General features: G+C 40.4%; 1 protein-coding gene across 2 annotated transcripts; it reads right to left on the bottom strand.

The window, feature by feature from the left end:
* Positions 1–983: 983 nt before the first annotated feature.
* NARS1 (asparaginyl-tRNA synthetase 1) lies at positions 984–25,017 on the bottom strand. 2 transcript variants are annotated; one of them, XM_030565732.1, is made up of 16 exons: positions 24,879–24,963; positions 19,464–19,582; positions 18,104–18,186; positions 17,751–17,816; positions 17,542–17,634; positions 16,797–16,886; positions 15,270–15,348; positions 14,343–14,413; positions 13,972–14,058; positions 11,801–12,022; positions 11,429–11,628; positions 10,354–10,489; positions 7,484–7,597; positions 4,568–4,699; positions 3,345–3,476; positions 984–2,605 (listed from the first exon to the last, which is right to left on the bottom strand). In XM_030565732.1, exons 3-16 carry the CDS (start codon positions 18,179–18,181, stop codon positions 2,474–2,476), a joined length of 1,632 nt encoding a protein of 543 aa, XP_030421592.1. In that variant the 5' UTR covers positions 18,182–18,186; positions 19,464–19,582; positions 24,879–24,963; the 3' UTR covers positions 984–2,473. The 2 variants fall into 2 exon arrangements, with proteins under 2 accessions (XP_030421592.1, XP_030421591.1); XM_030565731.1 differs by lacking the exon at positions 19,464–19,582 and having other exon boundaries at positions 24,879–25,017.
* Positions 25,018–25,038: the final 21 nt, after the last annotated feature.

The raw sequence follows: 25,038 nt of genomic DNA, 5'->3' as shown, positions 1-25,038 counted from the left end.
TTTGGAGAAGAAAAAAAACTTCATCCTAATCAGCTACCTGAGCGATCCTAATTTCTTGGAGAAACATTAACTCATCAGTAGCTTTTAAACCCCCTCCTCAAAAGGGGCACTACTCAAACGATGCAGTGGGCCTTCAATGGCAGCATGGATCCTGAACAGGAACAGTGGGAATTTCAAGAGATGTCTGCAATTCCTGGAGCACCTAAGACTCTTCTCTCCCTCCTGCCAATACAAACCCAGCACAGATGATGCCTTGGCCACTTGACATTATCCACCATGTGGAATTGTCCCACATAAAAATATGAGGCAGTACCCCACTTCTCTTTGGGCACGTCTACACAGAGACTCTTAGGAAAGTTAAGGCAAATAACTAAAAGGTATGAATTTAAAGTATGGTAGTGAAAGCACTCTAAATGCCTGTATGGACACACTCATTCGGAAGTAACCTTAGTTCATTTTAGCCTTAAGTGCCTTCAAAGGGTCCATCTGCATAGGGATAAAGGCCCTGCAGCACAGCTGCAGCTGTCCCAGGTTAGCTCACTCAGACTCGCGAGGCTCAGTTTTTGACAGGAACCCAAGCTCTGGGACCCTGTGAGGGTTGAGGATCCCAAAGCTCAGACTCCAACCCAAGCTCAAACATCTACAGTCATTTTTCAGCCGCAGAGCCTGTGGGCCGTAAGCCTGAGTCAGCTGACCTGGGCCAGCTGCAGATTTTTTATCCCCATGTAACCATACCCAAAGGAGATTAAACTAAAGCAATAATGCCATTTTACTTCTGAGTGAGAGCAGGAAGTTTAATGTACTTTATTTAATTAATGTGCTTTAAGTTCACACCTTTAGTTAAATCAGTTAAACTTTCCTGAATCTTCTGTGTAGACATGTCCTTTGACAGGGTGGAGTATGTTAAGGAAGTAACATACCAGTGGAAAACAAATGGACAAATACAAAAAGGGGACAGTCCAAAAATTATTACACTGAACACATTTTTGTATGTTATGCTAAATTTATTGACTGGCAGATTGGACTGGTGTGTGTGTGCAACATGCAAAATTCTAAAAGAAAAAATGAAGTTTTGCTACAGAAATGTGACATTTAACAGTTTACGTATACAGTGTAGATGAAAAGTCCAGACTAGGTCCCAAGGCAAGTATCCAAGTAGGTCTCAAATAACCCACCTACTATTTGTTCCAGTAAGATTTATCTAATTTATGACTAAAATGCATTCTGACAGCTCAAAACACTTAATAATTAAGTAACAGTTCATTACAATCATTGAGGGAACCCACAGAGGAGAAGCAGAAACAGTACACTGAACCCATTACCCAAACTTTAGTCAGTATAGAGCCATCTGGGAGACAAGACATTATTGACCTATGAAAATATGCTCCTTAGATTAAAATACTCTTAAAGAGGACACGAATCCAAATAATCATATAATGCTGAAATTAAACTATTTCAGTTTCAAAGTTACCAAATTGCATCAGTGTCTTTAAAATTCAGTTTTCTTCCTATGTGTCAAGCAACAGTAACCAACTGATGAAGGGAACTCAAACATGCAGGTGTACAGGAGAAGCCAGACACAACATTCTAAGAACATATCCACCTCGCTCTATTTCAGCATGTAGGCTGTACAATGGCTGGTCCTGTTAAAGGGCCCAGTTCTGCAAGGTGTAGATTTCTGATCTCTGGCAGGCATCAAAAGCAGCGGAGGGTGCTCTGTACCTTGCAAAACTGAAGCCATCATTTCCAAATTAATGAACTCTCACAAAAGAAAGCAGATCTTTTTGTATTAGGAGGATGTACTCAATTCTACACTCCTGACTGCAGTGAGAGTTTTGCCTGGGTAAGTGAAGGATTTGGCCCAAATGTTCTAACATTGTATTTTTAACAGTTTAGATGATTCCATCTTTATTAACTTCTGCGGCACACTCTCATATTAATACAAAAAAGTAATTTTAACTTTAAAAGGCAGATCATTTAATTTAATTAGAACAACCCCCAAATCACAGATAGAACATAAACCAAATTACTTTTAAAAGAAAATCAAGTGCCCCAATGTTTTAAGATACATATAGATTGAATGTTAAAGTCACAGGAGAAATAAATGTTGCATGTTAAGTATCGTACACACTGCATGTTTCACATGTCAATCTAATATGAAAACTTTGCTATGAGCTAAAAGCTGCATTGCCCCAACCAGATGCTGTTTTAAAATGACAAAAGAGCAATTTTTCTGTCGATTTTTTTAAAGTGATTTTACCTTCCAAATAAGCAAAATTTCACCTTTTCAGCTGCTATATTAGATAGTTGTTTTAGTAAAACTGTACTACTTTATGGCTCAAGCAACAAGGAGCAATAGCTCTTGCCTTTAGACGGACTGTCGGATGACATAGTGCACTGTTTCTCCCCCCGCCAACATGTAGGATTTTAGAAGTTGCTTTGATTTTCTGTTGAATTTCTCCTGAGGAAGTGGTTAAGGTTTGCAGCGTTGAATGAAGCGTGGGTACAGACATACGTCACGGATGTGATGCCTGTTCAGAATCCACGTTAAGAAGCGTTCTAAGCCCAAGCCGTACCCACCATGAGGGCATGTGCCATATTTACGCTATGGAACAAAATGCAAAGATGAAATATTTTTAAAACTCATCAGCCTGTTACTCATCTACACTGGGATAAATATCACATTCAGGGGCTCATATCCTGAATTATACATAGGGAAACTAAAATGGGCTCATCCCACTGAATGAGTGTGTGTCTGTCTGATTCCCACTCCTCTCTTTTCTGGATAATAAATAATCAGGAAAGAGGGAGCAGGAAGGAAAGAGGAAGGTGAAAGACAACTTTACACTACACTCCTTTCTTTCCCCCTTTTGTCCTTCTCCACCCCATTCCCCTCCCCCTGCAACCACTGCTGATGGACTGTTAATTTTCCAACAGATTAAGTTACTCTTTTGTCCACCGACAGCAAAAATATTTTATACTTGGAAGCTGCCAAGAGGAACTACTGCCTTTCAAACAGGCAGAGTAGGGGCAGAAGAGTTTCCAAGGGAACTGCACTCACATGCCCAGCCATTTCCAGGCTGCACTGGAGCCTCCAAGCAGGGAGCTCTAACAGAAGCTGTATGCACCGCAGCAAGCAAAAGCAATTTCAATAGCCTAAAAACTACCTTGCCACAGGTAGCAACCAATTGCAAGATGCAGTGGGTCAAGTTGCCAAAAGATAGAGAAATCCCAATCTCTCTCAAATGAACTGCCCAGATTAGTTTTTACTATCATTTTAGCATGATCTGAAAAAGCCACACTCTTTGTATTTGACATACAGGGAATAAAGTCTATTCACGTACCTGATCCGTATACCAGTAGTAAGGTGTGGAGTCAATACCTTCCCGCTTATAACCCTCTAATAGCTCATCACTGTCCCAGATACGCATTGAGCCTCCAACAATCTCACCAACGTTGGGCATCAATACATCAACCTAAAACAGACAAGACAGGAGGTCATAAACTGTTACATATAAACTACTTGCAACAGGAAAAAAAAAAGCCAACCCAAAACCAATCATAGGCTGAAAAGGTTAGCCCGGTAGCACTTCAAAGGCACACTCCAAGGAGGATGGCATGTCCCATTAGCCCCATGTTACAGAAGGGGAATTTGAGCAGAGAGGCTGATTGACTTATCCAAGAACATAAGAATGTCCCTACTGGGTCAGATTAACTGTCCACCTAGCGCACTATCATGTCTCAGATGCTTAAGAGGGAATGAACAAAACGGCAATTTTGAGTGACCATCCCCTGTCATCCTGTCCCAGCTTCTGACAGTTGAAGGTTTAGGGACACCCAAAACATGGGGTTGCGTCACTGACCATCTTGGCAAATAGCTTCATGGAGGATAGGTCCAACAATGGCTGATTCTTTTCTTAACCCAGTTATACTTCTGGCCTCCACATCATCTCATTGCAACACGTTGCAGTGGATGACTGTGTATTGGGTAAAGCAGCACCTCCTTTTCTTTATTTTAAACTTGCTGCCTATTATTTTCATCAGGTGACCCCTAGTTCCCGTGTTACGTGAAGGGATAAATAACACTCCCCTATTCACTTTCTCCACACCATTCATGATTTTATAGACCTCTATCATATCCCCGCTTAGTCTTCCCTTTTCCAAGCTGAGCAGTCCCTGTCTTTTTAATCTTTCCTCATACACATAAAACGTAACACAGCTACGAATAGCACCCAGCTCTCCTGACTTCTGGTCCTGTGCTTTAACGGTAAGACTGTTCTTTTTCTCTATTAGACTGAATATTATCTTTATATAGCATTTGTGTGTGATCAGACTAAACGAAAGCCCTAGTAAAGTGCTGACATTTATTTTTTTTCAAGGCAGGTATACAGTTACTTCAATATTTCTTTTTTTAAAGCAAACAGGCCATGCACAAATATAATTTCAGTGAAAGCTATCCCACTTGACTCTCCCACTCAGTCACTTATATTTTCCTGTGCATTCACACACACAAGCACCCATCCTCCTCTCAGAAAGAAACCACCAATACTCCGAGACACAAACTGACAGATTCAGTAAGCCGGGAATCCTCAGGACAACGCTGCATGTAGAATGACTTTATCTCTGCAGGAAATCGACACAGCAAGATTGGTTCATTAATGGTGTCTGTCATCAGTCTCTCAGGAGCTTCTGGGATATCCTAAGGTTAAACAAGATTTTAACAACATTTATGGCCAGACACACTGCTTGAGTTCAGCACTAGGCTTTTCTCCTATAGATGTCAGGCAAAAAGAACATACAGTATAACAGAAATTTGAGGAAGGCTTTTGGCAGGAGTGGGGAGAAGCAATTTTAATCAAACTCCGAGAAGTTATATCAGGAAAAAATTATTTTGCATCAGAATATTCACTACATATCAGAGTGTAACAGCTAGGAATAACTAAGACACTAGAAAAAACTAAGCCAGTCACAGATTGGAAGCTGAGAAGAGAGTGGAGTTCTTTCAGATGATCAGTTACTGTTACACAGAAGCTAGTTTTATCTGGCCCTAAAAACTCAGGTATGCTATACATTCCATGGGCATCAGATCTCACTGCTGAGAACTGTTTAAGCACTTCCTTTAATCTATATATTGCATATATGAATATCTTGAATGACCAGTTAAAGACCAATTATATGTACCATTGCATCAAAACCCTCCTAACTTTGAAGTTACTATGGAATGTTGAAGGACACCTAGCAATACACACTCCAGAAGTTTTTGGTTTTCTTAAAAACCAATTCAGCAGTTTTACTATTAATAAAAAACCAGGCACAGTTTAATATCTTTATTAGATTGCTGGTATTTTCTGCCTATGCTATAAGTAACTTTATTTAATAATCATTAAGTATCATACAGTCAAATCTATGGTAACATATGCTTCACATGATCTAACATAAAATGCAACTACAATGAAATATCCTTTTTTTGTAGTATTTCATCTATTTTATACAAAAATGTAACACCACCAGCATGGGGTCTCAACTCCATCAAAATCAAAGCACAGCTTCAACTCATCCAGGCTGGAATTCCACCTTTTATGACCATTCTCTAAATGGCTCCCTTCGATTGCAATAGGTGGTGCAGGATGCAAAGAAACTAAGAGCACATCTACACTACAAACTTAAGTCCACCTATGTTAGGTTGACTTACAGCTGCAGTATTTCACGTCCACAATGCCCTCCTTCAGCGGTGCATATCCTCAACAGCAGTGCTTCCACCAGCTTAAGAGGGGTAGCCTGGCTGGGAGCCAGGAGCCCCCTAGTTGTCCTGAGGTGACAGCCCAAGCTGTGTGCCAGGCACAGGGTTCACAGCAGGAAGCCTAAGAGCCTTTCTTGTCAATTTCAGCACTGCATCACCCTAATTAACTGACATAAGCCCTATGTCTCTCATGGAGGCAGAGTTATGTTGGTGTAGTAGGGCTCTTACATTAGTGGGAGCAAAGCCATAGTGTAGACTGACATAATTAGGTCAGCGTAAGCTACCTTATGTTCACCTAACTCTGTAGCGTAGACCAGGCCTAAGTCTAATTCTAACAGATACAAGCAATGAGTCTTCAATTAATGACAAATGTAACAACCATTTCAGTTGGCCAATGTTCACTTTCACTGTTGCCTGTGATTTAAATACATATAGAAATATTAGAAATCTAAAATAGAACATGATTTCTCTCTCAATCCTGGGTTAAGGCAGGCATTGACAGCACCAAAAACATGTCAATTCAAACTAAAGGCAGCTTCAGTCTTATTTGCGATGAATAAAGAATCCCACATTGTGTGGCAAAACTTAAAAGATAAACCAGACACTAGAAACTCAGGGCTAGGTGCTGAAAAGGGACGGAGCACCTTAGGCTTTCATTGATTGCACCAGGATCTGCAGAGGCACAGCCCCTCTGAGGATTTGGACTATATCAAGGTCACAAAAGTGCAATTTTCTGTGCACAGTAAAGGAGACAAAAGGCTAAAAAGGGCCCTAAATCCAGGGAGGAACTGGGCAGAGGGGAGGAAAAAAAACCCACAACTAAAAGCACAGGCACTGTACAGTTTGGAGGTTAAAAGAGAAATAGAAGAAGGACGTTGGACCTTTTCATCGAAAGTTTTGACCCAAATTTCTCTACTTTTCGATCAAAAGCTTTTTGGGCCAAAATAATAAAATTTTAAAATGTTCCTGATCCAAATTTCTTGGGTTTTTGACTGAAATAATACAACGTTGGCCACTTTTTTTTTTAAAAAGGCAAAATATAATTTATCCAATTTTTTTAACCTACATTTTAAGTTTTTTTCTCAGTATACCCTACATACAATTTTTTGACCAAAACATTTTATTCAAATTTCTCAATTTTCTGAAACATTTTTGACCAAACGTTTTAATTCAAATTTTGATCTTAAACTATGTGGTTTTGCCATTTTTATTTTAATTGTTTGCCCACAAGGGAGGCTCCCTTCCAAACCCAGTGACATCACTTCCTTCCACTTATCCTGTGCTACCTCAAGTGCAGTACACAGCAATGGGAGGAAAATGTTAGCACAACACACGAGGGAATGCCATGCAGAGGGGATGTGTCTCTGCATTAGGTTTCCTCTTCCACCCAAGACTCATGTGGATTTCTCTATGGATCCTCAGGCTCAGAGCATCTTAAAAGCCATATTCCCTCCACATGTCTGCAAGCTAGAGAATAGATTCTGAAACCCAGTATTCAGGAGGACAAAGACATTGATTTAAAGAAATCCTGGCGTCACTGATCAACATTACCCTTTAGACAGCTAGAAGACCAGGCCATACCCCAAAAATAGTCAGTAGGTACTTTATAAAACCACTGTTTGCATTTATTGCATTATGATCCAGTCACAAAATTAGGAAAGAAACCAAAGTATGGTACACTTCCAGAATTGAGCTCCAACCTCTTTTAAGATATCAAAAAAATAGAGAGCAAAAGGGTCTTACTTCTCCGAATTCATAGTAGGTGCCATCTTCCTTCTTCACACCGTGTTCCCTTAGCCATGTAATGGCATCTGTATAGTTCATTCGTTTGAAAGGTCGTTTGGGGGGCTGGAAGTTCTGCAATGTAAGATTAGACACACATGAAAACATTAGTGTTGTTTGAAAGGTCATTTCCTTTTAGCAGTGCAGTTAAAAGTTATGAAAGTAGCCAGGCTAAAAAAATTTTTTAAAAAAAGCACATTCCTACTTAGGAGATCTATTCTGTCTGTTTTCAGAGTCCTCTCTGTTCACTTTGGTGAACACCACAAGCTTTTCTCTTAGCAGTGCACAGCCAGTAGGGCTTAGAAAGAGCATGCCAGATGCTTTTCTAGCTCATGCTTTAACAAATTAGTTATAAAGATTCTTCCCCTGAAACAAACTAGAAAAGATGCTGTAGCCAGAATGAATACAGCTTGGCTTTCAGATCCCAGGAAGAGTCTGTGATGCTTAGGAAGAACTTACGGACGGGGCAAATTTGACAAAGAATCCTTTGTTAATAGAACCATGCTTTAAATTGTCTGAATGAGAGAGGCAACAAACCAATTCTGGGCTAATATATAGCAAATTTATGATTTCTCTGTTAATTGTTTGTAACAACAAACCATAGAGGAATTGCTTTTTCTAACTTACTTTTGGTGTTGTGGATTGTTTCAAATTGTGTATTTTTTTTAAATAATTGATTCACGCCTCCACGGTCTCCCTTACACCTCCCAGCCAGAAGAGCTGTGCCAATAAGGCTCCCTCTACAGCTCTTGGACCTTACCTGCATGGTGTGTGCACTAATGCAATGCAGTTGCCTCTATGGGAGCCTTAGGTAAATACCTGGTCACGTCTGGGGTGCTGAATGACTGTGTGCACACAAAGCATCTATCCCTGTCCACATGCAGCGTTCTGAACCCACAGAATGCTCTCTGCAGGAACCGGGATACAATACCACTCAGGCCATTGAGCCCCTCTGTACATGGATGCATTGGTACATCAGCACCAGTTCCAGGGCGTACTGCAGATAGCACTACAGGACACTATGCCAAGAGAAAGTTTCCATCTGCTGGGACACGGGGCTGGGTACTTGCAGCAAGTTCAGACTCGCTATATCCATCTCTTTAAGGAAAGATCTCACCTACTCCGTTTCCAGGTTCTGAGCAGAGACTAAACAAGTAGGAGGAAGGCAGTGTTTATCAGAACAAGCCAGAACTATGCAACATGAAGGAGTTGGCTAGTGACTGAGAGGAGACTGGCTAGCTGTAGGAGGCTGTTGGCTGGCTTTGGGGGGAAATTAAGGAGACAGTGAAGTAAGGTGGGTCACTGCAGACAGGATGAGGAGGAGGAACCAGCTTTATTGAGCACTGTGTCTCAGCTTAGAAACCACACAAGTAACTGGCTAATATTGTCCGTTCCCTCAGGCTCCCTGTCTGTCTCTCACTTTTGTCTCTTGTCAGATACCTAGACTGGGGCAGAGACAAGCTTTTTGTTCTGTTTGTACAGTACCTAGCACAGTGGTCCATGTTAACATGAACTAATTGGTTCGTGATATCATCCATTTGTCACTGTATGATGGAATGTTATGGTCACTTTATATGCCATTTCATATATAATCAATTTATGCTAAATAGATTTAAATTGTAGGATTACAGAAGTATAGGACTGATAAATATTAAGGAGTGATGAGTGTGTATTAGGTATATAAGAAAAGCATGGCTAGAACGTAGGGTCTACAGGCGGAGACCTATAAGATTTTAGCTTAGCCATACTAGGCCATAGCCTTAAGAAGACTTGACATGAGGGGTGACATAGGAATAACCCTTTGCCAGCAAGGTCACTTCATACGATATGCCAATAGGTGATATTACGAAAAAATGGATTGCAATAGACCACAATGTATTGTCCAAGACTGCAAAACACTTGACTGGAACATCTTTCAATGACTGTCTTGACCACAGAGTACATGGCATGCATAGATGCTAATGAGAATAAAGGGAACTAAAAACAACTTATGAAAAACAGGACATATTTATGGGGTGTGGAAGTACAGATAAGGAAGAGAGAGAGTTTGACACCTTCATGCATGTGTGTAAGGTGTTAGGTGTGGTAAGAATTACTCTACAAAAGAGGGTTCCATTGTTGGGTAAAAGTGGGAAATCCCAAGGGATGGGCCCACAGGAAGCCCCAGCAAGAACCATCCCTCTAGCGATGATCATCTATTAAGAGGTCCATTCGACCCTAGAATATCTTTGAGGATGTGAGTGTGACTAGTTATAATTACTGCATAGGTTTTTATCAGATTTCTTTATGCATGAGTAATTCTAACTTATTGCTTAATAAAACTCGCAGTACAGATAAGACTTTGTACTTGTGATCGTGTCTGTGGTCATTATCCTTCAGCTTTGTGTGTTCATAGAGTCTCCAAATTTGAGAAAAGCATCAGATGCAATTTCACTCTGGTGAGTTTGAAACTGTAGCAACCAAAGCTGAATGCATGGTGGTGTAATACATCATCAAATTCACTCTAAGCAAAATAAAAGGCCACATGATCCATGAATAGGGCTCCTAAGCACTTCTGGAATTCAAACAGCAACAGCTTGTCCTGAGACTTTAAGATATAAACCACCACCCCAATCCGTGCATGATGTAGGTATCAGCCTTGGAGAGGCTGGACTCCTTTTGACATCATTCAGTGTCTTACAAATGATCGTAGCTCACTGCTGTGCTCTGTTCACCCCCCGTGAGAATATGCTGCCAAAAGGAAGCTAGGCTGAGGTTCTGAGGGTCATTAAGTCACATTTCTCACCAAACAGAGATGAATATTCAGGACTGCTTGCCACACCACCACATACCGGGTTTAGGTCATATAGGAAGGTTGATACAGACGATTTCAAGACTCTATCCACTACATCACACACTAAATTCTCCAGACGGGTCAACAAGTCTTCAAAGGTCATGAAAGGACATTCAGCTTCAATGTGAGTATATCTGAAGAACAAGGTCACATCACCATTAGTCATCAGAATGGAGACACTTCCCCTCCTTTCATCAGCCATGCACAAGCAATTGGACTTGAGTAATGAAGACAATCTCCCTATGAGAGGGGAGGATTTCATCCCAATTGCCATTTTGCCCCCTCTCTCCCTACACTTAGCCTATCACTAGAGCTGTCGATTAATTGCAGTTAACTCACACGATTAACTCAAATCAAGTTTTAATCATGATTACTTTTTTTAATCGCGATTCATTTTTTTTTAAATCGCACTGATAAGCAATAGAATACCAATTGAAATTTATTAAATATTTTGGGTGTTTTTCTACATTTTCAAATATATTGATTTCAGTTTCAATGCAGAATACAAAAACTGTACAGTGCTCAGTTTATATTTATTTTTATTACAAATATTTGCACTCTAAAAAGGGTAAAAGAAATAGCATTTTTCAGTTCACCTCATACAAAGTACTGTAATCTCTCTATTGTGAAAGTGCACTTACAAATGTAGGGGTTTTTTGTTATGTAACTGCTCTCAAAAACAAAACAATGTAAAACTTTAGAGCCTACAAATCCACTCAGTCCTACTTCTTGCTCAGCCAATTGCAAAGAAGCAAAATTACGAAACGTAACGCTACCTGCTTCTTATTTATATCACCAGAAAGTGAGAACAGGCATTCGCATGGCACTTTTGTAGCTGGCATCGCAAGGTATTTACATGCCAACAGTGTTCCCTGTAGTCAAAGTCTCCTCTAATGCTTTGCCTCCCACCCACTGACCTTGGGAACAGGATATTTCCCAAGTAGTTTAGGTCAGCCCCTTGCATATTAGCATAATGCTTCACCTTCCTTTTTGTAGAGTCCTTTGTTTCTGACTGACTGCTGCTCCCTTGCCCTCTAAACACATGCATACTTATACTAAAATGATTCCCATACTCTGCCAGGTGTCTGCGTGTCCTGGACTGCTCAGCTCTGTATGACTGGGCGATACAAAACGTGTCTCCTAATGCAGGGATGCAGGTCTCCAGGTACAGCTGGGATGACTGTGTCAAGTATGCCTCTTCGCCAAAATAATCCAGTTTGAATAGCGTGGAGCCTCCTTCAACCTGCGTTTGGACTAGTGTTGGTGGAGTGATCTGTTGAACAAAACCTCATTATTAAGATAAGAATTGCGTCTATAAAACCAGTCAGAAGGTGGTCTCCCAATTGACAAGTAATTTTTGCATAATCCACTTCAATATCAAAGTCTATACAGTATATCTAGAAATGTCACTGAGGGTCTGAAGAAGGAAAGCAAGCTATACTTACTTCATAATATCCATTGTCAAAAAAGTGATCCCTGAAGCACTGTATGACCATGGAGCGCACTTTGAGGATTTTGGACATGTTCTCGCCTCGGATCATCATATATCTGTTGTTAAGCTGCACATCAACATCCGATTCCTCATTGATCAGGTTATCAGCCCCTCCAGCTGGAGCCAGACCAATTAGCTCCCAATAGTCACAACTCAACTCATGGCCCCCTGGAGCCTATGGGTTTTAGAAGAAACAACACACACATTAGAAGTTTGGTACTGTCACCTAAAAATAGTTAGAAGTTAGAGTTTAATATCCTCAGGTATTACTAACAAAGGATATTACTATGCTTTTAAAATAAGTTATTTCTGACCTTATAATATCATTTTAACTTGATACTAGCAGCTATAAGCTCCAATACAACTGGGGCTGGATTCTTTAGACAAGTTCTCTTATGGATGCAGTCAGTCTCCTTAGAGTGACCGGGAGGATTACAACCTGTTTTAAACATATGGTTCCAGCTAACAGGTTTCTAGCTCTCTTTTGCCCACGAGTGTGGCTACTGCCAGACAGCATGTTGTAGCCCAGGTTTTTAAAAACATAACTCTAACACTGTTAGGCTCTGTTCACACACTGGCTGGCAAGTGCATTTTGGAAACAGATTTGCTGAACTGTATTCAAACATGGCTCCTAAACTCTGTGAAAGAGTAGATAGGGCCAAACAAGTCACAATCTGGACACTCTTTTTCCCCCCTTTTTCAAACTTTCTAGACTCAGTAAAACATACACAAGTGTTTGTGTACAAGTAAATAGATTTTCACTGTATGATGAAATTTCTGAATAAATTAACCTTTCTAACAAAGCTCATACTTAACTATTGTCCAGGAAGGATATACAACATAAAGTCTCACGGGAGATTTCCCATTAACTATGGCACACTCAGTGAATCAGAGGGCAGAACCCAGTATACTGAATATCAATGAGGGTACTGGGAGTGTAAATTAGGCAGAATTTGTCCCACTCTGTCCTAACATCAGTGGCTAATTCAACAGCCTAATCTTCAAAATTGGCTCTTGAGTAGCTATTTAGAGCACTATCAGAATAGCTTCTTTTGTTGTTCATTCTCTGAATTCTTTCTCACAGAAAAATCCAACAAACATCAAGAAACTACATCAAGCATTGGTTTTACAATATGGATTTATATTTATTCTGCAGAAGAGATTTTATAATTGAATTAATTAGACAAAGAGCAACTGAGAAGATATTAGAAAACAAATGTCCTACTATTAGTTAGTTTTTTGGGAGTTATAGTTACTATACATTACTATATTTTAAAGGATATCCTGAAGCTTTGGATCATCCTTATCCAGTTTCTCTCCGCATATGAATTCCTGGAAAATTCTGCAGCCCTACCTTCAGTTTGAACTCTTTTTATGGGCATCCTTTATGAAGCTACTTATTGTAGAACTGACCCTAGCTCCAGATGTGAAAGACTTTGTAAATGTTAACAATCTCAAATTTACATGATCAATTATAAGGCACCAAAGTAAAACACTATTTGGTTTTTGGTCTACAACCTTATTGTATTTGTATACATTTCCAGCAGTTATAAATGATGCTGAAATTATCATTAAACAGTGTTAAAGTTCAGTTTTCAGGCTATGTGGTTGTGTTCTCTCCTCAAATAAAAATTTAAAAAAAGGCTAAATTAAGGTCTCTATGCTCCCACAGGTTATCCTGCATAGAGGGGAGCCTATAAGCACAAATCTCAGCTAGAAAGGAGAGTTGAGAATCGCCATATTACCACTAAAACAATTCTTTAAAAAAAATATTCATCTAACTTTTTAGGAAAATTAAAGCTGTGTCTATATTTAAAAGACAATACTCTTCCATACTAAGGAAATGCAACTTCAGCTAAAAGATAAACTAGAAATATTACCCAGTTAGAACGGACACAAGCCCAAACCCATGCACACACACACGCTCTCTCTTTTTTTTCTCTCTTAACCATATGCCATCAATTTTTGAGCAGTAATCCTCATTGAAATCAATTATGGAGTTCTTTCCCCCATTCCCTCCACCTTCCCTGCCCCTCCCAAAAAGGGCCATATTGTGCCATCTGACTGAGTGATAGGTCTGTGGGGGGAAAACCCCAGACTCACAGCTGCAACTAACTCCCTCACCTGCTTGCCTTCAGGAACAAGGTTTAGCATACCATACACCGCCACACTGCTCTCCGTAGAGAGGATCACTCCATTGTAACACTGACACTACAGAAAAAGAGACAGACAAAACTATTTTAATTTACAGCTAGAATACTAAGGTCCAGAGACAAAGAAAGAAGGTTCATAATCACATCGTTAACTCACTCTGTGAACAAGAAAAACTCTGGTGGTATGAGTGAGAAAAAGAGACCCCTTAAACTTTTCATAAAAGTTTAATGAATTAAACCTTAATATAGTTAAGTCAAGCTTTCAAGTGGGGCATAAAAAAGCACTAGGTATTAAGAGTTTCTTTTTTGCATTGCAGAACAAAATAAAACCCCGCAACTCACCAGTTCATCTGACAGGACACACTGCAGAAATCCTGTGCCATCCCTTAACACAAGGAACATCAAATTTTTTCCTAGTTAACAAAAACAAAAACCCAGACTTGTCAGACAAAACTATTACTTTATTCGGTTCAGTAGGCCCACACTCAGCATATGTTGCCACGGCAGTTTGTTTTCAGGGTTTGTCTGTTTAGGGTTGCTCATGATCACTAATAAATACCAGAACTACACATTAAAACATTTGCTGGATGATAAAATCCTTTCCACACAACTGTGTTTTTTACGCCAAAAGATAAAGAAAGATGAAGTCATATGTAGAGCCTAATCCTAGGAGGTGTTCGGCATCGAAATCCTCCAGGGCAAAATCCTGGCTCCACTGAAATTAATGGCAAAACTCCAATTGATCTCAACGGGGTCAGGATTTTACCGCCAATAATTTGACAAGGAGTGTTGGATGTTCTCAGGGCCAGGCCCTTTGGACTGGCCGTACATAGGTGCTATATAAAGGTGCTGAATATATAGGCCTAAGTTACAGCTATTGTGCGAGAAACGATGTAGCCCCTCCCATCCACAACTAAAGAAAGCCCTCTTGTTCAAGTTTTTCCTTCTGGGAAGAAAGATTGCACAGCATGCATGCAATAGAAATTGCTGTTAAGGCAGGACAGCCAGAATCACACCCTGATAACACCAAATTCAATCCTCCTAGGATACCTGGGAGAGGACATCTATGAAGCATCAGTGGATCCAGGATCAGGATGGACAGCTTTACCAGGTGCTACAGAAGCTGTTCATTTTCCACACACCTCCCAGCTTTTCTAGCATGAGCAAGGTGAGCCAGAATATGACCTGTTATACTCTACCCCTTGGATTACTAGTACTTGCTCCTCCTCTCTGCATTGACTCAATTACTTTTAAGGGCTAACTATTTACCTTGTCTACGTAACCGGTGGACCCAGCCAAAAACCTTCACTCGTTGGCCTCTGTGCGCCTCTAGAGCACGAATCTTCACCTGTAAAGCATGAATTAAAATCAATGAACCACAGAGATAAATCATAACAAACCAACATCTAGACAGTGCTTTTCATTTCCACAGCTTCGTGGGACATGGGCATATAGGATATGCACCCAGAAACAGCTTCTTCTAACCATTGAAAGGCACAGACATCTGGGATAGAACACAACAGGGACTGAATAGCACCTATCAATACTGCATGACAGTTTAGGGCACCGAGGGAAGAATATCCTATCAAGTTAGAAATAGAAAAACTTAACAGTCCTACTTTGCCAGATAGCATCATGGGAACTTTAATGGCCACAAGTGATCAGGAATTTGGTTTTACATCTGATCTGAAAACAACAAGAGAGTCAGCACATGTAAAAGTTCACTTGAGAACCATGCCTCTCAAATATTACTTATACTTCAATATATACCAAATTGCCACACCATTATGGGCAAGAGATCTTGAACACACAGTTTTCCCTCACCTGGAGGTCTGAACAGCTTTTTCTGCACTAATTTTTAAAACTACTCAGTAAGATAGGAGTTCGGTTAGAAGCCCAAATGAGAGAGAGGATAATGAATTAGAATTGTAGGTAGCTGGCACTTTCTGATGCATTTTATTTTGGAACTGATTGAATCTCATCACAAAGTCACTGTTGAGGCATTGATGTGGTCAGACTTACTCTCCAACTGGCAGGCTCATGTTGCTCTTCACACTTATCAAGTTATTGGTTAATAGATTTTAAAGCCCCAGCCATCTGCAAGTTGGAATTACTACAGTGCATTGGCCAGGAAAGACTGAGATTGACTTCAGTGCAACTGAGTACACTGTCCCTTTGCTTATGTTGGAGTGAAAATCTCAAATCAAAATTCTTTCACACATGCTGTAAGAAGCGTCTTCAAGATTGTGATCTGGCAGAATGTTTATTTTTTGCTTCCCAATTCCTCTCTGATTTAGACTTGCCAAACCTCACTGACTTCTGTGCGGCTGCACGAATGTAATTCAGTAGAACCTGGGGCTCATATATATACACTGGATATTAATTAAGTATGTATGTTTTTCAAATCAGCAATATTTCCTCCATCCCCCACCATGGCAAAAGCCCTTCTGTTGAGGGCAGATTTTAAACAATTTTTAGCAATTAAAAAAACCAACAGAAACTCATCAGGCTGTTTCAAACAGAAATACAGTTGGCTCTTTTCTTCTGGTGCATGGGTACTGGGATAATCCAAAATTAAAGTCAAGAAGGCTCAGTGAACTGTGAGGTGAATGAGGGAGATAAAACATATGAGGATATGCTAATGACCAGAGAGAATAAAATCTCAAGGAAGGAGAAGCATAGTAGACTTCAACAGCTGGTGATGATGCAGAGCACACCTCAAAATCATGCTGTTTATAAATATAAGAAAGAGATTGGATAAGAAGCCCCTGTAACAGTGTATTAGATTTCACTCACGCATTTAGGCTCTGGAAGACTGGGATCATTCTTGATGGTTATTTTCTTAGCTTCTTCCAGGTTCTTCTCTCGTCGCAAACTGTCTTCTGCCTAATTTTAAGACATTTTCCCATAAATTATGTATTAGTCATGTAGTGGTGTTAATGATACCTACAACTAGGTTATTTGTACCAGTATCACTCCGCACAGACAGCCATACGAAACCATTACATACATCTCTAAAGATGAATGTTTACATAGAATCTCAGCCCTGCTACAATATGTCAAAAATCTGCCTTAAGATACATGGGTGCAATTCCCAGGACATGAAACACTTCCTAGAAGTGCTCTTAATCTGGTTTAGAGAAGGTTGGAGGAGTTTAGAGACATTCACATCCAAAATTTGTAGAAAATTATCCCATCCCTGATGCAGACCAAGACACTTGTCTTAGTGAAGTGAAAACAACTAGCATACATATACACTGAAGTCAATGGGAGTCAAACCATATATCCAAGGATAGAATAGGATCTGTTACATTTAACTTTCTGTCCTTCTCTGGCAAAATTAAACTATCTGGGCACACAAGCAGTGGGTTTAAAAGTTGTAATGCTGACTAGTGCTCTATAGATCACTTTGCCTGCTATGGCCTTCATCCACCACTATAACAGCACAGGATTAGCATATGCCATTTTCAGGGGAACAAAGATGGATTTTTTTTTATTTTTAATTTCTAAATGAGCTGACTTGGCAGTATTCATAACCCACCTCTTTCTTCTCTCTAGCTTCATGCTTCATTTGTTCTCTGTGCCATGTTTTTTTGACACTCTTCATTTGTGACTTAGAAATAACATCCCATCTCTAGATGGATCCGGTGAGATATGGGGGAAGACGGAAAGAGAAAAGTTATTTGTGTCTTGAAAAATAGGAACCTTAATACCTCATTTAATTAAAAATATCCATTTAAATTACATCACCTCGTTTTCTTTTTGCGAGTCCACATAAATAGTAGGGAATGGTTCTTTTCCTGCTGTCATCAAAGCCTTAAATGGAAAAAAAAGTGCAAAAGTCAGTTTCATCATAAGAGTACTGAAGCCAGACTGTCAATGAGATAATATGGTGGACATTCTATGTTTAAAAAACACATCAATGAGGACCACATGTTAAGATATATAAGATTTACATTTAAAGACAACAGCAGCTTAAAAAGCTATTTTCAGATCAAATCTGGCCCACCACTAGTTTACAGTATTTCCCAAAATAATTGGCTGTTTGTCCTGAAGGGAAACAACATGACTTGAAATAGACTTCATGTGTTTTCTGCAGATACCTTCAGAGCTGTTTTGAAAGGCTTCTTCTCTGTTCCATCACCAGTACAATCGCAGCCCTCACGTTCAGAAACATACATCTCTCCTGTAATGTAGAACAAGCATATACAGGTACTTTAAAGCAAGCACAAAACTTTGCAAGATTTTAAAAGGGACTGGATATGTATATGGCTATCAAGAATATTCAGCATCCTCATAATTAACAAAGACATGTTTTTGAAGAGACATTAAGCCTCATGCTTCAGGTCTCAAGAGAATCTTTAACTGTTAGGGCATGTCTACACAGAACTCAAGTTCCCAGACCCTGGGTTTGTTATCCTAGAGCTTGAGCGTCAACATGCATTTGTGACCCCAGATTAGGAACTTGTGAAGCCTGGTTCCTACCTGGGGCTCCGGAGTCTTCACTGCATTAGGCAGGTCTGAGTCCAACTACCCACATCTTCAGACTTCCTAGCACCCTCCCAAAATGTGGTAGCAATGGCCCTTTGTTTGTGATGCAGTGTAGGAAAACTTGACTGTCCACTAAACCACTGACAGAGGACAAAGAAAGTCAGCCCATAGAATACGTTTGGAACTGCATCTACACTGCAAAGCAACAGGGCTTGAATCAACTCAACACCTGTGGGGTCCTGGGACTAAGCCACGGGCCAGTGCAATTTGTGTGTAGATGGAAGTGGGGGTTAAAGCTTGAGTTCAAACCCCACGCTTACTCTGCTCTGTAGACATAAACTAGTATCCCACATCCACCTATTGAGGTTTCTTACACCTTTCTCTGAAGCTTCTGGTGCAGACTACTGTCAGAGACAGGATACTAGGCCAGACAGATCTTAGATCTGATCCAGCATGGCAATTCCTATGTTCTTATTAACTCAATAGTGCTGTCTTTGCACAGTAACTACCACATACCTAGTTAAGACAACTAAGACAACACAAGCTGGCAAATAACTACTAGACACGCTGCGTATAACTGTAAAAAGTGCCTAAGGGAGATAAGTGACTCCAGATTATCAACACAAGCTGGGCACCCACTTCTTTTGGCACTTTTAAGAATACCACCCCTAAGAGTTCATCCTGAAAGTCTGTTCCTCTTCTCCTCAAAGTGATATGTACCTTCTTTGATACCAACCAATCGTGACTGCACACTAGTTATTTGTGCTTTTCAAGGTGATGGGTGTGTATGCTGCAACTCCCAATTGTTGCAAAATTTTGGTGTAACTTCTCAGTGCACATTTTCCCCACAATAGGAAAATAAGGATATTTTGTTTAATATAACTTTTTGAAATGCAGGTTGTCTGAGAGCATAATGCTTTTTTAGCTTTATGCACTTTTCTTTTTGTTGATTCCTTTAGGATATATTCTCACCTCATTAGCTGTGCTCAATGTCTCTTGTGCCACTTCCTCTTTTACTGTGTTTTTTCTCCTATATCATCCTCCCTGGTGTTGCCCCTTTTGTTCTACTCATCCATGTCTCTTCTCTCTAACTAGCAAGACATGTACAATAACTCAGTTATATAGAATTTGCCATATTGAAACTCATTGAATCTGATATCCAGAATTGCATACTTCAGAGGAAAGCAACAAAAACAAACCCACAATGCACATCGCTAATTGTACAATTGGTGGAAGAGGAGAGCTTTTGGGGTGAAAAGAAGAGGAAGGAAAGGAACCAAGAAACATGCATTAATACATAACTGTTGACTACCTTTATAATTGCAAAAGCAATGAACAACCATTATCAGCCCTTAAAAATATCTTGCTATAATCCCTTGATTTAGTGGCTACCTGCACCACAAAATTCCACTGGCCCATTATGTGAAGTATCTCCTTTATTTGTTCCAATTTTACCACTTATTAATTGTATCAGGTGGCCCCTTTTTCTTGTTGCCTGGAATACAAGAAAGGACTGATCCATTTTCACTATTCTGGTCCAAGACAAAAGCTGGCAAATAGGTAACATGACAGATGAAATTCAGTGCAGACAAGCACAAGGAGAAGCATGTTGGAAGAAAGTTTTAGACATTCTTACACGCTGATGGGGTCCAAATTAACTCACTCAAGAGAGAAAGCTGGTCATCACAGAGGATGGTTCAATAAAAGTACTTGCCCAACATGCAGTGGTGGTCAATTAACCAAACACTGTGCATGGCAGGTTGCATTCAAAAAGGAATAGGGAGTAACACTAAGACATTCTATAAATTGATGGCACACCCTCACCTCGAATACCATCATCAGTTCTGTTCACTCCAGAAAAAAGGGCAATGAAAAATATTGGAAGCATGGAAAAGCTTCCATACAACAAGAGACTGAAAAAAAGATTAGGACTGTTTAGTTTAGGGAGAAGACAGAGACGTGAGATAAGGGTATATAAAACAAGGAGCCACACAGAGAAGATATGCCAGACACTTATAACAATAACAGTTAGAGAAATTACACACAGGCAAATTAACAAGCAACACAATCGAAGTAAGGAACAAGAAAAGGTATTTTGTTGGGTTTTTTTTAGTAGCTATATTTCATAGTTAAGATGTGGACCTAGTTATCACATACTATTACTTTAGGACACAGATTAGTAAGAATAAAAAAGGGCATATTAATACCAGTGTTAAGAATATCTAGTTAAACTACCTAGGATAATGTACAAGGGATATTGACCCTCATGCTTCAGGAGATAAGCCAGACACTACATGGAGTCAGACATCTCTCCCTCACTCCCCTGGGCATGTAATTGCAGAATTGTCCATTATAGGGCTTTCACACCTTCCTCTGAAACATCCAGTTCTGGCTAATGCCAGAGAGGGAGGGAGGGAGGGAGGGAGAGAGAGAATACCAACCTCAGTGGATCACCTGCAACAGCAATTCTTAGCTTCCTAAATTCAAGCGTGTGTGTATACATCTGTGTCTGTCTCTAGATATAGACACAGAATCACAGAAATGTAGGGCTGGAAGGAACCTCGAGAAGTCAAGAAGTCCAGCATCCCGCACTCAGGCAGGACCAAGTAAACCTAGACCATCCCTGACAGATGTTTGTCCAGCCTGTTCCTCCCTTGGAAGCCTATTCCAAAGCTTAATTACCTTTAACATTAGAAAGCTTTTTCTAACATTTTACCTAAATGGCCTTGCTGCAGTTTAAGCATATTACTTCTTGTCCTACCTTCAGACTTATCAGGTCCTCTCTCAGTCTTCTTTTCTCAAGACTAAACGTACCCAGTTTTTTTAAGCTTTCCTCATATGTCATGTTTTCTAAACCTTTTATCAATTTTGTTGCACTCCTCTGGACTCTCTCTTTGGCCACATTTTACATGAAGTAAGGCACCTAGAACTAGACAAAGTTCTCCAGACAATGCCTCATGAGTACAGAGCAGAGCAGAATAATTACCTCCCAAGTCTTGCATACAAAACCCCAGAATGATATTAATCTGTTTCACAACTGCATCACATTTTTGGCTCAGATTTGTAATGCACTGTAAACCCCAGATTCTTTCACCTAGCCAGTTATTTTCCCCATTTTATAGTTTTGTATTTGATTTCTCCTTCCGAAGCGAAGCACTCTTTTGGACAAGGAGGATAAACAGTGAGATGGCAAAATTTGCAGATGATACAAAACTTCTCAAGATGGTTAAGTTCAAAGCAGACTGCAAAGAGTTACAAAGGGATCTCACAAAACTGGGTGACTGGGCAACAAAATGCCAGATAAAATTCAATGTTGATAAATGCAAAGTAATGCACATTGGTAAACATAATCCCAGCTATACATATAAAATGATGGGGGTCTAAATTAGCTGTTATCACTTGGTGTCATTGTGGACAGTTCTTTGAAAACATCCACTCAATATGCAGGAGCAGTCAAAAAAGCTAACAAAATATTGGGAATCATTAGGAAAGGGATAGATAAGACATAAAATATCATATTGCCTCTATATAAACCCATGTACGGCCACATCTTGAATAGTGCATGCAGATATGGTTGATCCATTTCAAAAAAAAGATACACTGGAATTGGAAAAGGTTCATAAAAGGACAAGAAAAATAATTAGGGGTATGGGACAGCTTCCATATAAGGAGAGATTAATAAGATTGAGACTTTTCAGCTCAGAAAAAAGATGACTAAGGGGGGATATGATAGAGGTTTATAAAATCATTACTGGTGTGGAGAAAGTAAATAAGGAAGAGTTATTTACTTCTTCTCATAATATAAGGACTAGGGGTCAAATGAAATTAATAGGCAGCAGGTTTAAAACAAACAAAAGGAAATACTTCTGCACACAATGCACAGTCAACCTGTGGAACTCTTTGCCAGAGGATGTTTTGAAGGCCAAGATTATAACAGGGTTCAAAAAAGAATTAGATAAATTAATGGAGGATAGGTCCGTCAATGGCTATTAGCCAGACGGGCAGAGACAGTGTCCCTAGCCTCTGTCTGCTAGAAGCTAAGAAGGGGCAACGGGATGGATCATTTAATAATTACCTGTTCTGTTCATTCCCTCTGGGGCACCTGACATTGGCCACTACTGAAAGACATAATACTGGGCTAGATGGCCTTTGGTCTGACCCAGTATGGCCATTCTTATGTCCAAATAAAAAAACAAATATTTATTTAACACTTCTGTCATTTCTGTGTTGTTACTGATAATTCTGGCTACCAATGGACCAATACCATTGTCAGGATTCTTTTTGTTCACTCATATTTCACACCTGAACACAGCCACTTTATGAACTTCATACCCTCATATTTCAATGTCTGTACTTTGACCCATCAACCTTTTACTACCAATCGGGGATATTACAGATTATGTATTCCTTATGCCACCCGATATTAAACCAAACTTTGCATCCTCGATAATCTGCGTTATTCCCTGATAACCATAAACTTCTATGATTAAACTCTGTACTGTCCACGTTTTTTTTTTAGCATCATCTTAATAAAATATTTTTTAAAACTCCTTCTTGCCATAATTTTCTCCTTGTGTCCCTTGGCTTCTCTTATCAATTTTCTACAATCCCTAACTGCTGATTTATAGCCATTACTATTAACTTCCCCTTTATTCCATTTTATCTATCTTATTTATTTTACAGCTGCCTTCCCTTCCACTCTAAACCAGGTTGTTTTTTTAATCAACACAGCCTTCTTCCTCAGCTATGGAATTGTGGCGTTTTAGGGCATCTACAAAGGTGTTCTGAAATGAATCCCAATTATCATTCTCATTTTTCAATTAAATTATTCCTCCCAGCTGATTTGGCTCATAAATGCTTTCGGCTTTGTGAAATTGGCCCTATGAAAGCACCAAGTATACTATATATATTACTGGTCCGGACTTTATTCTGCTTGTACATTATAAATGTGATCAAGTCATGATCACTTGTACCTAAGCTACCATTAACTTTTAGTTTTGTGATCAGTTCCTCTTTATCTATTAGAACAAGGTCTAATATAGAATCTGCCCGAGTTGGCTTTGAGTTAGAAAACTGTCATATATAACATTGAGAAATTCCAGGGATGCTTTAGTAGAAGATAACCAGCACATCACTCAAATCGAAATCCCCTTTTTGTTTGTTTTAAAAGGGATGAATGTTTAGTTTTTATTACAATAAAGCATTTGGGATTCAGTGTGTCTAAAAATGTTGTAAAAAATTAACTGAGCACATTTGGAGGACAAACGTTTTAGCTGCAATGATACAACAGTGACTCATACTTCCATGGTGTAGTAATTGATCAGATTAAAAAACAGACAGCACTGAACTGCCTCATGGCATCCATGGAAAAAGGTTGTCTATGCAGCCTATTGAAATGGATTTAATCCCAACACATCACACACAGCCTTTCTGATGGTGGCTAGTACAGCTTCTTTCCTGCATCAGAATGCTGATAGAGCTTGTGGCCAGACACACCAGGAAATGGGTGCAGCTCTCCCAACCCAGCACTGGTCAGCACCCACCTCTTTAGCATACACACACCGCCAGTAGCAGTGCCTCTTGCCCAGCAGCAGCCTATGACAGGACCTTTCAGCCACACTAGGTCAGTCCAATGGCCCGTCTAACCCATTATCCTGTCTTCTAACAGTTGGCAGTGTCAGATGCTACCAAATGAATCAACATTTGAGTAATCCATCCCCTCATCCAAGCCTAGTTTCTGGCAATCAGAGGTTTAAGGACACCAAGAGAACAGGGTTACATCCATGACCATTTTGGCTAACAGCCATTGATGGAACCATCCTCCACGAACTTATCTCATTTTTTTTTAAACTGATTTATACTTCTGGCCTTCACAACATTCCCTGACAATGAGTTCCTCGTGTGGACTGTGCATTAAGTGAAGAAACAAACCCTTCCTTGCCATTGACTGCGGGCTTAACTATCCTGAATAATTTTATAGCATCTACAAACTTCGCCATCTCACCAGTTGTTCATTATTTATCTGGAAAAAGGGGGCATGTTGAATAGGTCGCACAGGCCCCTCGCTACTTACCTCTCTCTGCGATGAAAACTGACCGCTGACTCCTACTTTCGGTTTCCCGTGTTTTAACCGCTTACTGACGCACGAGGGGACCTGCCCTTTTCGGCGAGGGGCCTTGGCAGGCCAAGCACCCCCCCCCACTCCCGCCACGCGAGGGATCGGAGAGCAACGTGTCCTTCCCGCTGGGCCGGGCCAGGGGCCGCCCCAGGCCGGGGTCTCCCCGCGCTGCCCCGCTCGGGGGGCGATGTGGGGCCCGAACGGCACCTGCTCCTTCACAGGGCCCGCGCCCCGCCCCCTCAGCCGCCGCCCCGGCCGCAGGGACTCACCTAGGCCCAGCTCGCCCGCCTCCTGGATGAGCAGCGCAGACATGGCGGCAGCGGAGACTCCTCGTGCGCCCGGCCCGGCAGCGGGTTCTGCAGCAAGCGGCCCCGGCAGCGGGATTGCATCAGTCTGCGAGCGAGCCCCGGCGCGGGGAGCTCATTGGCC

The sequence above is a fragment of the Gopherus evgoodei genome, chromosome 6 (assembly GCF_007399415.2).
Source record: "Gopherus evgoodei ecotype Sinaloan lineage chromosome 6, rGopEvg1_v1.p, whole genome shotgun sequence".
Lineage (NCBI taxonomy): Eukaryota > Metazoa > Chordata > Testudines > Testudinidae > Gopherus > Gopherus evgoodei.
This window is presented reverse-complemented; position numbering and strand designations above follow the sequence as displayed.